Consider the following 19213-nt stretch of genomic DNA (forward strand, 5'->3'; position numbering starts at 1 on the left):
GGCGTCGGGGGGGAAGGGTCTTGAAGCTGTGTTTACCAAAAATTTTAAGAAAATGTCAAAGGTCCATATCAAAGAAGGGCGGAGTTGGGGGTTACTGAGTGAATCTGGTTCCCTTCCTGAGGCTGAGTCTCCCTTGAATAAGTGCAGAGCACCCCTCCCCCACCTCTTGGGTGTGGACAGGACTGGGCCGAGCCTTTTCCGGCCCTAGTACCCCCCGGAGTGGACTGGCTACTCAGCTAGAGATCTGGCTCTCGCCTGGCAGCGCCCCACTTCCTCCCACCCCAGTGTAATGTCCGCAGTGCTCCGGCGTCCGCCCGTCCTCTGCTGCCCCGGCTAGTGCTCCCCTCCACTCCCGCGTGTTTCGCAACCCTCACGGGACGCAGGCCTAAAGGCCACAGCCTTTGCTGCTGTAGGCGCCTCTCTCCAACCGCCCTGACTAGTGCCCCGCGGGAGAAGCAGGAGCGGTGCAGAACTGGCCAGGTGGATGGGTGGAGCCGTCTGCGCCAAAGATGCTGCTGGGGTGGCCGCGGGATTAAATAACAACAGGGCTCTTGAGCCGCAGAGGAAATGGAAATGGCCGGGATCTTTTCTTTGCAGTTAATGATGGGGCGGGTGGGGCGAGGGGGGGAGGTGGGAAGAGCCTCAGCCCCGGCGGGTGAAAAGAAAAGCCCCCGCCATTAGGCCCGACTCCGGGAAGGCGGGGAGCCCTCGCAGCAGGCCCAGCTCCGCCCAGGAACGGAGGAGGCTGTAGCCTCCGGGGAGTACGGGGTAGGGGGTGGCTTTGATGCAGGGATAAGGCTGGGCTAGGGCCTGAATCCCCCTGAAAGGTTTATCTTGGTGGTGTTTTCGCTTCACCGGGAGGTGGTGAGGCTGACTTTTTCTTCCTACGCCACCATAGGACTGCGCTTGGCAGTTGTCAGTGGAGCATATGCAAAGCTCCAGACCAGAGGTTTGGCCTTGGGCTGGAGCTGGGACCCAGGGGATCGGCAGAGGGAGAGACATTTTACAAACCCAGACCAGAGCCCAAGGTCACCGAGTCTAGGCTAAAATGGCTTCTCGCTAGTCAAACGCACCTGTGTAATTTGATTTACTTATTCATCTTCTGGGTCTTCCTTGGACCAAGATCTTACCGAATGCCAAGAGAAAAACACTTTACTAGGATAAGAGTATTTTAAAGTCGTTCAGTTCTTTTCGTTACAGGCATCTAAGCTCAATATCATTATTCCTATTCGTCAGATGTAGAAATTCAGGCCAAGGGTCCTGCTCCTGATAAATGAAAGATTTACTAAATTGTGGTGCTGATTGCCTAGACCTTTGCAACTCGGATCTTTCTATCACCCCGTCTCCATATCACCAACCGTGTTGTTCAGTCACTTACTCAGTGTCCAACTCTGTGACCCTGTGGACTGCAGCATGCCAGTCTTCCCTGTCCTTCACTATCTCCTGGAGCTTGCTCAAACTCATGATCACAAACCTAAAAACCTGTTTTTTGCAAGTCATTTAAGCATGTTAAACAAGGAAAGTTGGAGCAGTAATTTTCCAGCCAGTGGTTGCTCATGGCCTTGCTTAAACAATTAAAGAGAATAAAGAAATACTTTCTGAACTCTATAGGATCAAGATGGGGATGGGGGTGGGGGGTGGTGGCAGGGGTTGGAGTTATCCTGTGTTCTTTATTAGAGAAATTAGCCAAGAAATGTGTTCCTTTCATTCCTGGTCTTTTTTTCAGCTTTTCTAAAGGAGGAGTGAGGAGACCCCAGCTCTGGTGGGATGGTGGGTCCATGAAGGATACCAGTCCTGAACTGGGAGGAGCCTCTGATGCCTGAGCGGACTGTGACTCAGTGACTAGGAGGGCACTGGGGACCGTATTCCACTGTTCCTGGAAACCTAAAGAGAGGAGAGGTTTGGGGGTTACTTAGGAGAAATCCATCCATTCATTCATTCAATCATATATTCTGTGCTGCGGCCTGCCCTGACTCTGGGCATCTGGTCGTGAGGGACAGACAGCCCTCCCTGCCCTGGTGAAGCTCACAATTTGGGGAGAAGGCAGACCATGCAATTTGAGTCTATGATAAGTGCTAGGAGGGAGATGTAGCAAGATCTGAGGGTATGTGGAGAGCCAGGAAGGACCTGATTTTAATTTGGCATGGCGGTGAGGGGGTCAGGTCTCTTTCTGATAAAGTGGTTATGAGTTGAGATTTGGAGACAGGGAAGGAGTGACCCGAAGGAGGGTGAGGAGACAGGCAGAGGGAGCCCAGCGGGGAAAGGGAAGTGGATAGTTGCCTGGGGAAGGCCTCATTAAGTTGCCTACGGGAGGCCTCTGTGGCCACAGCTTGGCGAGTAGGGTTGAGATCAGCCTGGTGAGGAGTTCAGATAGTGTCCTCTTCAGGGTTTTAAGCAGGGTCCCTACACACTCTGATTTGTGTTTTAATACTAGCCGGAGGAGAGGGGACAGAATGAAAGATGGTGGGGGAATGCTAGGCATCTGTGCCTTCCCGGTTTGATGGTACCACCTTCATTCTTTAGATTGAGTGCCAAGTAGACCTGCACTGGATTTTTTTTTTTTTTCCCCTACTTCCTGGGACTTTGTTCATTCCAAAGCTGGCTTGTGTATTCCCCAGGTGTAACTTTCCTGCTAGAGGTGGATCCTAACAGCCCTGCATTTCTACCTATGCAATTATAGTCCTTTTACCCTAACACAGGTGTAAACGTCTTCACCCCTACCAGATTGTGTCCAGAGAGTCCAGTGGCTTCAGTTCTGTGCCTTGTCCTTTTATTAAAATGGGAGCTGAGTACAATGGGAATGAGGAGAGGCAGGAATTCCCGTTCAGTGCCACACATTTATGGGGAACCTACTGTATGCCATTCCTGTGCTCGACCTGTTTTCATATGTCATGGTGCTTCAAAAAAACTGTGCTCTGGGTCTTATCTTCTGTCTTTTTCAGATGAGAAGTCAGAGGCTCTGTTTTAATTATTTATTAATTCCACAAAACATTATTATAGACTTCTTATTTATCAGGTGTTGGGTTTACAGTGATGAAAGAGATAGATGCTATTTTTACCCACATAGAGCTTACTGTCAGTGGTGATACCATGGTGTCATCCCTTATCTTCATCAGCAACCTCATTTATTTGTGTTTTCAGTTGACTTTTTTCAACCTTATATCAAATAGGAAGCCCTGGAACCAAACCCCCAACACAAATAATGACCTGCCCCCACCTTTATAGAAACTCTGGAACTGCTATTATTTATATAGTCAGAAGGGGAGATAGATGTTAACAAATAATAATTTGTTTGTTTCCAAGGATGATTTAATTACAGTTAACATCAGTGATCCGAGAATACAGAAAGCAAAGGAAGGCCCTGGGGGCCCTGGCGGTGCTTTCCTGCATCTCGCATCTGCAGGAAGCCAACTCAGCCAGGCGAGGGGTGGCAGAAGTCCCAGGAGCAGGAAGGAGCCATGCGGAGTGGTCCTGCAAGTTAAGATAGCCAGGGCGACATGTCAGACCTAAGGTGAGAACTCTGTTCTGGCACTAGCCCCTAGGGTTTCTGGCTCAGTGTATTGAGGTGTTTTGAAGCCTGGAAATCTTGAAAAACAGATGTACAAACATTGACCACAGGCTGCTGGGGTTCAGTTCCACCCTTACAAGCTCTACAGCCTTGGACAGGTTAGCTAAACTTTATGTGCCTCTCTCTTTTTCATATGACAGAGTTTCTTTCTCATATGAAAACTAATAGTAGTACTTAGCAAAAATGCCTGAGTGGACCTTGAATGGAATAATGCTCATAGAGCACTTAGGATAGCCCCTGGCACATTCTGAGTGCTAAATACACATTTTGATGATGATTCAACATATCCAACCATTTTAATGTAGGGAGTGAGTTAGAATTTTAAGAGAAGCCTATTTATCTGGGTGCATCAAAACCTCAGAAAGAGAAAAACACTAAAATGCAAACAAAGTTTTCTTTATCAACACAGAGTTCAAAGGGTCATACCGTGCTGTCGTTGCTGCTTTAACTAGTACAGTTTTTACAGGACAAAAGTTATACTTTTAACTGTGTGGCTGGGTATCTTAAATAGTTTGCGAAAAAGTTGCTTTTAGATGTTTGGCTTTAGGTAGTAGCAGATCCTGTAATATTCTGGGAATAATGGTTCTCTTATATCAGTATTGGGATGGGGATTGTTAAACATTTGGTGACTTTACATAATTCTTAATCTCTTTAAATCTCTATTGTGAAAAAGGAGATAGTCATAGTATCTGCTTCAGTGGGTTATCATGAGCCCTAAAGGGCGTGATATTCTTCAAGCAATCCAGCTCAGAGCCAAGTGCACAAGTAGTTTTGAGATCCTCTCATTGCTCTGTTTAACAGAGAAGTTTTGAAGATTTTAGTTTGGTTAAGATAATACAGGTCACTAGCCTCCTCTTCCCCATTCTTCCTTCAAGACCGTCCAAGAACAGGGTTGTGGAAGGCTATGCAAAAGAAGCTTTCCTAAACTTCAGATAGTCCAGAGTGGTTTCCTCATAGGTGTGACTGTAAAGTCCAAATTGCATTGTTTTAGCTTTGGCTAACTGAATCAAGATTTTTATGAATATATTTAAATGGCACAGGTTCAAATTTGCATTAGTTCAGGTTCACCTACAATGAAGCACACTGCTCATTTCAGATGTGGGAGCTAAATCCAGAGCAACCATTGAGAACAGGAAGTAGGAAGTGAAGAAGAAAAAGAAAAAAAATGAGTAGCTCTCTTGGTCCTTGCTTGCAAATCACAGAAATTCCCTGGTAATCTTGAAAAACTCAGCTGATTTTGTTGTTCAGTTGCTAAGTCATGTCTGACTCTGCAACCCTGTGGATTGCAGCACGCCAGGTTTCCCTGTCTTTCACGATGTCCCAGAGTTTGCTCAGACTCATGTCCATTGATGCAGTGGTGCAGTTAATACCTCCTAAGTGTCTGTGTCTTTCATAGGACAGAATGGGGACCCTGAGAGAAACACAGGGATAAGGAACAGATATCTGGACTCTGGAGGGGTCAGCAACTTTTTGGAGGCTGATCTTGGCTTTCGTGTCCCTTGAGAGAAGTTGGAGCTGCATCCACTTTTCCATCTTGACAGTGTGCTTTGGGCCACCTTTTGTCTCTTGGCCTTATGCCACTTCATTTGGTCAGTCATTCATTGTTCATTCATTCAGCCAATATTTAAGCAGCATCTAGGTACTAGGTGCCATCCTGGGCCCTAAGAGTACAACAGTGAATAACTTACAGGAATCTCCTGCCCTCATATACCTTAGTCTAATGAGGAAAGCAAATATTAAAAAGTAAACACCCAAATAATAACATAATTTCAGAGGTTGATCAAATCCATGAAGGGAATGTGACAGTGATGAAAGGAAAGATCTTTAGGGAGGTCAGAGAACATCTCTTTGAGAAGTCTGAAGGCTGAGGAGCAAGAACCTTGCAGATGTCCAGAAAGGAGGTCACTGTGAGTGCAAAGAGCAGGGCAGGCGTGACCTGGTGTGTTGCAAGAACAATGACACCCTGAGCCTGAGGCTGGAGTGGTTCCTTCATCTCTGCCTGAGGACATCCTGGCCTCCTCTAGCTGACTTGTACCACACCAGGGCTGGCTGGACTCTGGACCTGAGTACAAGGCCAAGTGCACCAGCCTCAGGCCCTGGGGAGGAATTTATAACCATCCTGAACCTGTTTACCATCTGCCAAAGAGCCCTTGGAAGGCACAAGCTCTTTCTCATAACTAGTTTTTACAGAGCTGTGTACAAAGCAATTCAACTGGGCAGGACTTTTTTTTTTCATAAGTAATTCTTTCATTGAAGTATAACATTTTAGTTGAACCATATGAAATTGCTAATATTCAGTGACTTTTCATGGACAAAGTAGCATTTCATATGATTCAACATAAATATATTATTTTACAACATAAAAGTGTACAAAATCAGAAGTGTATAACTGAATGAATTTTCACAAAGCGAACACTGCCATGGAACTAACATCCAGGTCTAGAAACTATATTACCTGATTCAGGAAGCCCCGCTCACACTCTTCCCGTCCCCAACGACCACCAGGCCCCACCTCCACCCCCAAGGATAGTCACTATTTTGACTTTTAGCAACATAGATTAATGTAGTCTATTTTAAAAATCTTTCTTTAAAGGGAACTATTGCAGAAGGAAATGGCAACCCACTGCAGTGTTCTTGCCTGGAGAATCCCAGGGATGGGGGAGCCTGGTGGGCTGCCGTCTGTGGGGTCGCACAGAGTCGGACACGACTGATGTGACTCAGCGGCAGCAGACAGTAGATGCTTTTTTCTTGGTGAGATTCATTCATGTTGTTGCATATAGTTGTGTTTTCTTTTTTGTTGCTATATAATATTCCATCTTATGATTTTACTATAATATGTTTATTCATTCTATTTGATGGACATTTAGGTTGTTCCGAGCGTTTGATTTTAGGAATGTTGCTTCGGTGAACATTCTTGTACATGGCTTTTGGTTGGACACATGTTTGTGTATCTGTACCTATAAACTAAGGACTGAGTCATTGTTAGTATTTCCAAACAGTTATCCAAAGTGACTGTATCAGTTCATACTCTCTGTACTGGTTTATTCAATGCCTCTTTACTGTCTAGCTCTTAATCCAGGCTCAATGTAAAGAATGAAAATGGGAGTAGTAGTGGGGAGGATACAAGACATGATTCATGGGATGAATCCCAGTTTGCCAAGGCCTAGGGCCATTACCATCCATGGGTAAAGTCAGTCAAATCAGAGAACAGGATGTAATGATTCAGAGCACAAGTCCAGGAGGAAGTAGGCCTGGGTAAGATTGTTACTCATTGCCTCTATTTACTCACTGTCCCTGTGACCGTAGACAAGCCACCCAATGTTATTAAGCCTCAGGTCCTTCATTGAAAAAACGGTGTAGGTATCTTACAGGGTCTTTCACCCTTTTTTTTTTTTAACTTGAGAAATGTTTGTGGAAGGCCTGATACATGCTGGGCTCTGTTCTGGCCACTGAGAAATCAAGAGTGAACAAGATAGATAAGACTTGGCTATCATGGAGTGTATGTTCTAGTTAAGAGAGACAGATGGTAGTGGAGTAAACAAAAAATTAATATAATTTCAAATAGTGGTACTTGCTATGGAGGCCATAAAATGGTAAGGTGATGGAGCTATAGGGTGAATGGGGTAAGGGAGTCAGGGAGGTAGTAACTGAGGTGAGACCCAAGTGACCAGCAGGAGGAACCCACATAGATCTGAGGGATGAGCACTTCAGGCAGAAGGGTTAGCTGGTGCATCGGTGATAAGGTAGGAACAAGCTTGACGTCTGTAAGTTGTGAAAGGAAGGTGCATGCTGCTGGAACTGACTGAGGGGGGAGACCATGTAGTGTAAAACAGCAGAAATCATTCATGTAGGTTCTTGAAGGCCATGATAAGGAATCAGAAGGGCTTTAAGCAGGGGACCAACCTGAGTTCATTTATGTGAAGATTAAGAGATACTACCATGTGGGAGACCCGGGTTCAATCCCTGGGTCGGGAAGATCTCCTGGAGAAGGAAATGGCAACCCATATATATATATTAAGAGATACTACATATATGTATACATGTGTAAAGAACTTAGCACAGTCTGTCACAGAGTGGTGTTCACTAACTAATTGGTGTTCACTAACTAAATGTTAGTTGCTGCTATTGCTCTTATTGCTATTTACTGATGCTCTTTAAGAACCTAAAAGCATTCATGCTTGTTGAAGATGAGGAAGCCGAGGCATACGGCCATTACCATTCATGTGTAAAGTCAATCAAATCAGAGAACTTTAATAATCAAAGAAAATGCTTTTTGCCTCTTTCCCAAATGGGAATTTTGAGGCGGAGGATTTTCTCTGTAGTTAGCAATTGTCTGGAGCCAACCAAACTCAGCTCCATCAGCCCCACTGTGCCAAAATGCCCAGAGTTCAGTCAGTTGGGTGCCACTGACTGTGGCCCTGGCCACCATTTAGGGCCCTGGGAAGGGCTCATGGTTGACTGTTCAATCCTAGCTCTGTGTCTGATGGGCCAAGAGTGGGAAGGCACCCCCTATTTTCCACCTTGAGTGCCCACCAGGTTTACTGAGATGCCATCTACTGCCCTGGCTTGAAGACTCTCCCACCATGTTCTTGCCATGTATTCCGAAAAAAATTTTTGAAGGAAGCTGCCTTGAGTTCTGACACAGAGAAACGGCAAGTAAATAATCTGTGAATGAATGAATGTAAATTTAACGAAATTGGGCAAAGCTTCTTAGGGTATATAATGCTTATTTCTGTGCAAAGTGCCCTTCTCTTAGGATATTTTCATTTCTTTATTCATCAATATGTATTGAGCTTCTGCTAGATGCCAAGGGCCACACACTGCACCGTAGTGAGCAAAAGGGTACCTTTCTTGCTCTCATGGAGCTTCCAGTGTAGTGGAACACACATACATCAAACAATTGCACAAATACGAATTGCTGTTCAGTTGCTAAGTCTTGTCCAGCTTTTTGCAACCCTATGAGCTTGCAGTCCAAGGGACTCTCACTAGTCTTCTCCAGCACCACAGTTCAAAAGCATCAGTTCTTAGTACTCAGCCTTCTTTATGGTCGAACTCTCATATCCACATATGACTACTGGAAAAACCACAGCTTTGACTATATGGACCTTTGTTGGCCAAGTGATGTCTCTGCTTTTTAATACACTGTCTAGGTTTGTCATAACTAGTCTTTCAGGAAGCAAGTGTCTTTTAGTTTTGTGGCTGCAGTTACCGTCTACAGTGCTTTTGGAGCCTAAGAAAATGAAATCTGACATTGTTTCCACATTTTCCCCATCTACTTGACATGAAGTGATGGGACCAGATGCCATGATCTTAGTTTTCTGAATGCTGACTTTTAAGCCAACTTTTTCACTCTCCTCTTTCACTTTCATCAAGAGACTCTTTAGTTCCTCTTTAGTTTCTTCCATTAAAGTGCTATTATTTGCATATCTGAGGTTATTGATATTTCTCCTGGAAATCTTGATTCCAGCTTGTGCTTCATCAAATTGGGCATTTCACATGATGTACTCTGCATATAAGTTAGATAAGCAGGGTGACAATATACAGCCTTGACATACTCCTTTCCCAATTTTGAACCAGTCCATTGAATAGAAAATTAGAATAGTGGTGAGTGCTCCGCAGGAGAGAGATTAATGTCCTGAAGGTATATTATGAAGGTGGGGTTTTGGGAAAGTTCCTCTAGTAAGTGACACTTGAGCTCAGCCCAGAAAGATGAGTGGGGTTGAGTGGGTTTAGAGAGTAGAGTGAGAAGTACTGTATGCAGAGAACAGCACATGCAAAGGTCCTGAAGTGGGAAGGAACATGCTTGGTGAAGCCAAGAATATAAGAGAAGGCCATTGTGACTAAAAAGCTGAAAGAGAGGTAGACTCTGGTCCCAGAAAAAGCTGGAGATAGGGCATAGAGGACAGATCACAAAAGGCTTTGAGGCTATGTGAAGGCGGTTTTAACCTCAAGGACTATGAGGTTCTCTTAAAAGACCTGAAGCTGTAAATGTGTGTGAGTGAGTGCATGTATTAGGGAGTATGTCACTCTGGCCACAGTGTGGAAGATGGATTGGAAGGAGTCAGGATGGGTTCTCGTAACTGCCCAGCTCTCCTTGGCCTTTCAGTCCTGGAGGTGATAACAGAGCCCTATGTTTTCCAGTTCCAAGGTGTTGAACTTATCCCTCTGGTTTCCTTACACTCTACCCAAATGTTTGCCAATAGTTCCTTTATCAAACACTTGTCACATGACCACATTTGTTCTGGTTGACTTTATGGAAAAGTTGCAGATGGATAAAGCAGGAAGAAACTTTCAGTTCAGTTCAGTTGCTCAGTCATGTCTGACTCTTTGTGATCCCGTGGACTGCAGCATGCCAGGCTTCCCTGTCCATCACCAACTCTCGGAGCTTACTCAAACTCATGTCCATTGAGTCAGTGATGCCATCCAACCATCTCATCCTCTGACATCTCCTTTGCCTCCTGCCTTCAATTGTTCCCAGCATCAGGGTCTTTTCTAATGAGTCAGTTCTTTGCCTCAGGTGGCCAAAGTATTGGGGCTTCAGCTGCAGCATCAGTCCTTCCACTGAATATTCAGGGTTGATTTCCTTTAGGATTGACTGGTTGGATCTCCTTGCTGTCCAAGGGACTCTTAAGAGTCTTCTCCAACACTACAGTTTGAAAGCCAGATCTAATCCCTTGAATCTATTTTTCACTTCCACTGTATAATCGTTAGGGATTTGATTTAGGTCATACCTGAATGGTCTAGTGGTTTTCCCTACTTTCTTCAATTTAAGTCTGAATTTGGCAATAAGGACTTCATGATCTGAACCCCAGTCAGCTACTGGTCTTGTTTTTGCTGACTGTATAGAGCTTCTCCATCTAGAAGAAACTTTAGCAGCTCCTTAACCTAGCTCTTTTACTTGTGATACACCCCCATTACTGGATTTTGTTTTCTAGCCATTCTGACAACCTTTGTCTTTTCAATGCAGAGCAAAATATTTCAGTCAGAATGAATGTAAGAGCTGAAGATTATTGAATTAGTCAGATTTCTTTCTATCTTATTTTGTGCTGTTTGTGCTGGGTGTGTGTGTGTTTAAGACATAATTTTTTTCAGCACAATTTTAGATTTGTAACAACATGGAAAGGAAGGTACAGAAAGTTCCTATATACCCCCTGTCCCTACACAGAAATAACTTCACCTATGTCCTGGTTTTTATTTTTGTTTTTTCCTTCTGCTTTCTTTTATTTTTACAGATTGAACTTTTTAATACCCCATTTTTTCCCTATTGATTGCCATGGAAGTTACAGTCTTTATTTATTCTTTTGGTGGGTCCTCTAGATATTTAAAATTTAATCAGAATTTTTGACTGCTAAAACAAAACAGTGTATGCTGTGCTCAGTTGTGGCTGACTCTTTGCAACCCTTTGGACTATGCCCACCATGCTCCTCTGTCCACGAGATTTTTTAGGCAAGAATACTGGGTGTGTTGCCAGTTCTTCCTCCAGAGGATCTTCCCAACCCAGGGACAGAACCCACATCTCCTGCATCTCCTGCATTGCAGGCAGCTTCTTCACTACTGAGCCATTGGGGAAGCCCAAACAAAACAATAAAGGACCTTAAACTACTTTAACTTAGGCCCCTTACTCCCTCATCATTTATTTCCTGTTATAAACCAGTATTTTCATTCTGTGTTTTTTTCCAAGATAGATGAGATACCATTGTTTCTTTATGCAATCAAATGTTGTTCATTGGTGGCTTACAGAATCACCAATCTCTTTGTTCACAGTTCCTTTTTAAAATTAATTAATTTAAAATTTTTGGCTGTGCTGGGTCTTTGTTGCTGTGCACAGGCTTCTCACTGCAGTGGTTTCTCCTGTTACAGAGCACAGGCTTCAGTAATTGTGGCACACAGGCTTAGTTGCCCCACAGTATGTGGAATCTTCTTGGGGCAGAGATTGAACCTGTGTCTTCTGCATTGGCAAGCAGATTCTTAACCACTGGACCACCAGGGAAGTCTCCATAGTTCTTTTTGTAAGACTGTCCACCTGAGATTGCCTTCTTTCTGCCTGAAATTCATCCTTCAGTGCTTCCTTCAGTGAGGGTCTATTAGCAGTAAGTTCTCTTAGTTTTTGTGAGCTTGAAAATGACTTTCTTTTACTCTTGGGGGCTTCCCTGGTGGATCAGCTGGTAAAGAATCTGCAATGCAGGAGACCCCGGTTTGATTCCTGAGTCAGGAAAATCCCCTGGAGAAGGGAATGGCTACCCTCTGCAGTGTTCTGGCCTGGAGAATTCCATGGACTGTATAGTCCATGGGGTTGCAAAGAGTTGAACATGACTGAACAACTTTCATGTCTTTTACTCTCATATTAAAGTTATTGAATGAAATTCTCGACTGCCAATTATTTAATCTCAGTACCTTGAAGATACTGTTCTGGCTTCCACTGTGGCTGCTGGGAAGTCTGTGGTCAGTCTGATTGTAGTTTCTTTTTTATTGATCTGTACTTGACCCTGGCCCTCTGCAGTTTTCACTTTGCTATTACTGCACATGAGTATATTTTATTTATTCTTGGAATTTCTGGCTCCAGAGTTTGGTGTCTTACAACATGCTGGAAAAATGCTCAGCAGGACCAGCACTAGTGTATAGCCCGTGACATGCCTAGGGCCTCAGATTTAAGGAAGTGCTCATTTTTTAGTTTGTGCAAATGCAGGACTGGCTCTGAGAGTGATTGTCTAAACTAAATTGCCTTAGGTCCCTCTGTCAACTCATCTAGTTCTGGTGTTGAGTCTACAAATACCTCTTCTTCCTTATTCTTTCCTTTACTTTCTTCTGTAAATACAATTAAATACATATTAGACCATCGTATTGTACTCTCCAGTGTCACATATGTAGTTATTTTATTGTCTCTTTGTATCCCTGATCACTTTCTAGATTTCTTTAGATCCATCTTCTAGCAAGTGAATTCTGCCTTTTTTGTTCAGTTGCTCAGTCATGTCCGACTCTTTGCAACCCCATGGACTGCAGCACAAGCTTCTCTGTCCATCACCAACTCCCAGAGTTTACTCAAAGTTATGTCCATTGAGTCAATGATGCTGTCCAACCATCTCATCCTCTGTCATCCCCTTCGCCTCCGGCCCTCAGTCTTTCCCAACATCATGGTCTTTTCCAAGGAGTCAGCTCTTCACATCAGGTGGCCAGAGTATTGGAGCTTCCGCTTTAGCATTAGTCCTTCCAATGAGTATTCCTTTAGGATTGACTGGTTTGACCTCTGCGTAGTCCAAGGGATTCTCAAAAGTCTTGTCTAGCACCACAGTTCGAAACCATCAATTCTTCGGTGCTCAGCCTTTTTTATTGTCCAGCTCTCACACGCAAACATGACTACTGGAAAAACCATAGCCTTTAACAGTATCTAATCTGCTATGTAATCCATTCTAGCTCCTTCCCCATGCCTACCGCTACAGATAGGGTTTTTATATAGTCTTTTGCTCTGATGGCTCAGATACTCAAGAATCTGCCTGCAGTGCAGGAGAACCAGGTTTGATCCCTCGGTTGGGAAGATCCCCTGGAGAAGGGAATGGCCACCCGCTCCACTTATCTTGCCTGGAGAATTCCATGGACAGAGGAGTCTGGCAGGGTACATTCCGTGGGGTCGCAAAGAGTAGACACGACTGAGCATCTAACAAATATATTTAAGGCTCACATTTATTGTACTGGATAATTTCCAGATCTCAAATTTTAGTGAGTCCAATTAAGCTGTTTGTTGTTTCTGCTGGTTTTCACTTATGGTACCTTGTTTCTTGTGTGTTTTGTGATTTTTAACCTCAGGCATGATTTCTTAGAACTTTGCATTCTTTGAGGCAGGAATTGAAATTGTAGTCACTCATAGGATTTGTATTTGCTGTTACCAGTTGGGTAACAGCAAATAAATTCCCATAAGTAAATTCCCATCTCCCACTTTTAATCTTTCCCAGCATCAGCGTCTTTTCCAGTCAGTCAGCTCTTCACATTAGGTGGCCAAAGTATTGGAGTTTCAGCTTCAGCATCAGTCCTTCCAATGAATATTCAGGGCTGATTTCCTTTAGGATGGACTGGTTGATTTCTTTGCAGTCCAAGGGACTCTTAAGAGTCTTCTCCAACAGTACAGTTCAAAAGCCTCGGTTCTTCAGCACTCAGCTTTCTTTATGGTCCAACTCTCACACGAATACATGACTACGGGAAACACCATGACTTTGACTAGACGGACCTTTGTTGGCAAAGTTATGTCTCTGCTTTTTAATATGCTGTCTAGGTTGGTCATATCTCACACACTAGTAAAGTAATGCTCAAAATTATCCAAGCCAGGCTTCAACAGTACATAAACCATGAATTTCCAGAATTTCAAGCTGGATTTAGAAAAGGCAGAGGAACCAGAGATCAAATTGCCAACATCCATTGGATCATCAAAAAAGCAAGAGAGTTCTTCTGCTTTATTGACTATGCCAAAGCCTTTGACCATGTGGATCACAACAAACCCTGGAAAATTCTTAAAGAGATGGGGCTACCAGACCACCTTACCTGCCTCCTGAGAAATCTGTATGCAGGTCAAGAAGTAACAGTTAGAACCGGACATGGAACAACAGACTGGTTCCAAATTGGGAAAGGAGTATGTCAAGGCTGTATATTGTCACCCTGCTTATTTAACTTAATGCAGAGTACATCATGAGAATTGCTGGGCTGGATGAAGCACAAATTGGAATCAAGATTGCTGGAAGAAATATCAATAACCTCAGATATGCAAATGACACCACCCTTATGGCAGAAAGCGAAGAAGAACTAAAGAGCTTCTTGATGAAAGTGAAAGAAGAGAGTAAAAAAGCTGGATTAAAGCTCAATATTTAGAAACCTAAGATCATGGCATCTGGTCCCATCACTTTATGGCAAATAGATGGGGAAGCAATGGAAACAGTGAAAGACTATTTTATTGGGCTCCAAAATCACTGCAGATGGTGACTGCAGCCATGAAATTAAAAGATGCTTGCTGCTTAGAAGAAAAGTTAAGACCAACCTAGACATCATATTAAAAACCAGAGATATAACTTTGCCAACAAACATCTGTGTAGTCAAAGCTGTGGTTTTTCTAGTAGTCATGTATGGATGTGAGAGTTGGACTATAAGGAAAGCTGAGTGCTGAAGAATTGATGGTTTGAACTGTGGTGTTGGAGAAGACTCTTGAGAGTCCCTTGGACAGCAGAGAGATCCAACCAGCCCATCCTAAAGGAAATCAGTCCTGAATATTCATTGGAAGAACTGATGCTAAAGCTGAAACTCCAATACTTTGGCCACCTCATGCGAAGAGTTGACTCATTGGAAAAGACCCTGATGCTGGGAAAGACTGAGGGCGGGAGGTGAAGGGGACGAGAGAGGATGATATGGTTGGATGACATCATCAACTCAATGGACATAAGTTTGTTAAAACTCTGAGGTTGGTGATGGACAGGGAGGCCTGGCATGCTGCAGTCCATGGGGACACGACTGAGTGACTGAACTGAACTGAGGATGTACATAGCTTTTTTTCCAAGGACCAAGCATCTTTTAATTGCATGGCTGCAGTCACCATCTGCAGTGATTTTGGAGCCTAAAAAATAAAGTCTCTCACTGTTTCCATTGTTTCCCCATCTGTTTGCCATGAAGTGATGGGACCAGATGCCATGATCTCAGTTTTCTGAATGTTGAATTTTAAGCCAACTTTTTCACTCTCCTCTTTCACGTTCATCAAGAGGCTCTTTAGTTCTTTACTTTTTGCCATAAGGGTGGCATCATCCGCATATCTGAGGTTATTGATATTTCTCCTGGAAATCTTGATTCCAGTTTGTGCTTCATCCAGACCAGCAATTCTCATGATGTACTCTGCATATAAGTTAAATAAGCAGGGTGACAATGTACAGCCTTGACATACTCCTTTCCAATTTGGAACCAGTCTGTTGTTCCATGTCCGGTTCTAACTGTTGCTTCCTGACCTGCATACACATTTCTCAGGAGGCAGGTAAGGTGGTCTGCTCTTCCCATTTCTTTAAGAATTTTCCACGGTTTGTGGTGATCCACACAAAGACTTTAGCGTAGTCAATAAAGCAGAAGTAGATGTTTTTCTGGCATTCTCTTGCTTTTTCTATGATCCAGTGGATGTTGACAATTTGATCTCTGGTTCCTCTGCCTTTTCTAAATCCACCTTGAACATCTGGAAGTTCATGGTTCACGTACTGTTGAAGCCTGGCTTGGAGAATTTTGAGCATTACTTTGCTAGCTGTGGGATGGGTGCAACTATGCGGTAGTTGAACATTCTTTGGCATTGCCTTTCTTTGGGATTGTGATGAAAACTGACTTTTTCCAATCCTATGGCCACCACTGAGTTTTCCAAATTTGCTGGCATATTGAGTGCAGCACTTTCACAGCATCATCTTTTAGGATTTGAAATAGCTCAGCTGAAATTCCATCACCTCCACTAGCTTTGTTCATGTGGTGCTTCCTAAGGTCCACTTGACTTCACACTCCAGGATGTCTGATCTAGGTGAGTGATCACACCATTGTGATTATATGGGTCATTAAGATCTTTTTTGTACAGTTCTGTGTATTCTTGCCACCTCTTAATATCTTCTGCTTCTCTTGGGTTCGTACTGTTTCTATTCTTTATTGTGCCCATCTTTGCCTGAAATATTCTCTTAGTATCTCTAATTTTCTTGAAGAGATCTCTAGTCTTTCCCATTCTATCGTTTTCCTCTGTTTCTTTGCATTGATCACTGAGGAAGGCTTTATTTCTCCTTGCTGTTCTTTGGAACACTGCATTAATATGGGTATATCTTTCCTTTTCTCCTTTGCCTTTCCCTTCTCTTCTTTTCTCAGCTATTTGTAAGGCCTCCTCAGATAACCATTTTGCCTTTTTGCATTTCTTTTTCTTGGGGATGGTCTTTACTACTGCCTTCTGTACAGTGTCACAAACCTCCATTCCTAGTTCGTCAGGCACTCTTATCAGATCTAATCCCTTGAATCTATTTGTCACTTCCACTGTATAATTGTAAGGGAATTGATTTAGGTCATACCTGAATGGTGTAGTGGTTTTTCCCTACTTTCTTCAATTTAAGTCTGAATCTTGCAATAAGGAGTTCATGATGTGAGCCACAGTTGCCCCGGTCTTGTTTTTGCTGACTGTATAGAGCTTCTCCATCTTTGGCTGCAAAGAATATAATTGATCTGATTTTGGTATTGACCATTTGGCTGTGTCCATGCGTAGAGTCTTCTCTTGTGTTGTTGGAAGACGGTGTTTGCTATGACCAGTGCATTCTCTTGGCAAAACTCTGTTAACTTTTGCCCTGCTTCATTTTGTATTCCAGAGCCAAACTTGCCTGTTACTCCAGGTATCTCTTGACTTCGTACTTTTGCATTCCAGTCCCCTATGATGAAAAGGACATCTTTTTTGGGTGTTAGTTCTAGAAGGTCTTGTAGGTCTTTATAGAACTGTTCAACTTCAGCTTCTTCAGCATTACTGGTTGGGGCATAGACTTGGAGTACCGTGTTATTGAATGGTTTGCCTTGGAAACGAACAGAGATCATTCTGTCTTTTTTGAGATTGCATCCAAGTACTGCATTTTGGACTCTTTTGTTGACTATGATGGCTACTCCATTTCTTCTAAGGGATTCTTGCCCACAGTAGTAGATACAATGGTCATCTGAGTTAAATTCACCCATTCCAGTCCATTTTAGTTCTCTGATTCCTAAAATTTCGACATTCACTCTTGCCATCTCTTGTGTGACCACTTCCATTTTGCCTTGTTTCATGGACCTAACATTCCAGGTTCCTATGCAATATTGCTCTTTACAGCCTTGGACTTTGCTTATATCACCAGTCATATCCACAACTGGGTGTTCTTTTTCCTTTGGCTCCTTGTCTTCATTCTTTGTGGAGTTATTTCTCCACTGTTCTCCAGGAGCATATTGGGCACCTACCAACCTGGGGATTTCATCTTTCAGTCCTGGTCAGGAAGCAACAGTTAGAACTGGACATGGAACAACAGACTGGTTCCAAATAGGAAAAGGAGTACATCAAGGCTGTATATTATCACCCTGCTTATTTAACTTATATGCAGAGTACATCATGAGAAACACTGGACTGGAAGAAACACAAGCTGGAATGAAGATTGCCGGGAGAAATAGCAATAACCTCAGATATGCAGATGACACCACCCTTATGGCAGAAAGTGAAGAGGAACTCAAAAACCTCTTGATGAAAGTGAAAGTGGAGAGTGAAAAAGTTGGCTTAAAGCTCAACATTCAGAAAACTTAGATCATGGCATCCGGTTCCATCACTTCATGGGAAATAGATGGGGAAACAGTGGAAACAGTGTCAGACTTTATTTTTGGGGGCTCCAAAATCACTGCAGATGGTTACTGCAGCCATGAAATTAAAAGACGCTTACTCCTTGGAAGGAAAGTTATGACCAACCTAGGTAGCATATTCAAAAGCAGAGACATTACTTTGCCAACAAAGGTCCGTCTAGTCAAGGCTGTGGTTTTTCCAGTGGTCATGTATGGATGTGAGAGTTGGACTGTGAAGAAGGCTGAGCGCTGAAGAATTGATGCTTTTAAACTGTGGTGTTGGAGAAGACTCTTGAGAGTCCCTTGGACTGCAAGGAGATCCAACCAGTCCATTCTGAAGGAGATCAGCCCTGGGATTTTTTTGGAAGGAATGATGCTGAAGCTGAAACTCCAGTACTTTGGCCACCTCATGTGAAGAGTTGACTCATTGGAAAAGACTGTGATGCTGGGAGGGATTGTGGGCAGGAGGAGAAGGGGACGACAGAGGATGAGATGGCTGGATGGCATCACTGACTCGATGGACGTGAGTCTGAGTGAACTCCGGGAGTTGGTGATGGACAGGGAGGCCTGGCGTGCTGCAATTCATGGGGTCACAAAGAGTTGGACACGACTGAGCAACTGAACTGAACTGAACTGTTCTGGGGTTCTCAAGGCAAGATTACTGAAGTGGTTTGCCCTTCCCTTCTCCAGTGGACTGCGTTTTGTCAGAACTCCACCATGAACCTGTCCGTCTTGGGTGGCCCTACACAGACAGCATGGTTCATAGTTACATTGAGTTAGACAAGACTGCGGTCCATGTGATCAGTTTGATTAGTTTTCTGTGATTGTGGTTTTCATTCTGTCGGCCCTCTGATGGATAAAGATAGGAGGCTTATGGAAGCTTCCTCATGGGAGAGACTGACTGAGGTGGAAACTGGGTCTTGTTCTGTTGGGCGGGGCTATGCACAGTAAATCTTTAACCAATTTTCTATTGATGGGTGGGGCTGTGTCGCTTCCCTATTTTTTGACCTGAGGCCAAACTATGGTGGAGCTGATGAAAATAATGGCAGCCTCCTTCCAAGGTCCCATGCCTGCACTGCTGGATTCAGTGCCCCCGACCCTGCAGCAGGCCTCGGCCGACCCATGCCTCCGCCATAGACTCCTGGACACTCACAGGCAAGTCTGGGTCAGTCTCTTGTGGGGTCACTGCTCCTTTCTCCTGGGTCCTGGTGCTCACAAGGTTTTGTTCGTGACCTCCAAGAGTCTGTTTCCTCAGTCCTGTGTAAGTTCTGACAGCTCTATAGTGGGGTTAATGGCGACCTTCTCCAAGAGTGCTTATGCCAT

The 19213-nt window shown here is 43.8% G+C and overlaps 1 protein-coding gene across 13 annotated transcripts in view; it reads left to right on the top strand.

Moving 5' to 3' along the window:
- LOC109562158 (uncharacterized) overlaps nucleotides 1-19213 on the top strand; it is a 446088-nt gene that overhangs the window by 457 nt on the left and 426418 nt on the right. The window contains exon 1 of one of the 13 annotated variants that reach the window (XM_070792110.1): nucleotides 1700-3511. The exons of the other annotated variants lie outside the window; for them this stretch is intronic. Within the exon in view, the coding sequence (XP_070648211.1) occupies nucleotides 3498-3511 (14 nt within the window). The 5' untranslated portion in view covers nucleotides 1700-3497. Of the gene's footprint in view, nucleotides 1-1699; nucleotides 3512-19213 lie in introns of those variants that run through there. 13 annotated transcript variants of the gene reach the window in all.

This window comes from Bos indicus, chromosome 7, assembly GCF_029378745.1.
Source record: "Bos indicus isolate NIAB-ARS_2022 breed Sahiwal x Tharparkar chromosome 7, NIAB-ARS_B.indTharparkar_mat_pri_1.0, whole genome shotgun sequence".
Lineage (NCBI taxonomy): Eukaryota > Metazoa > Chordata > Mammalia > Artiodactyla > Bovidae > Bos > Bos indicus.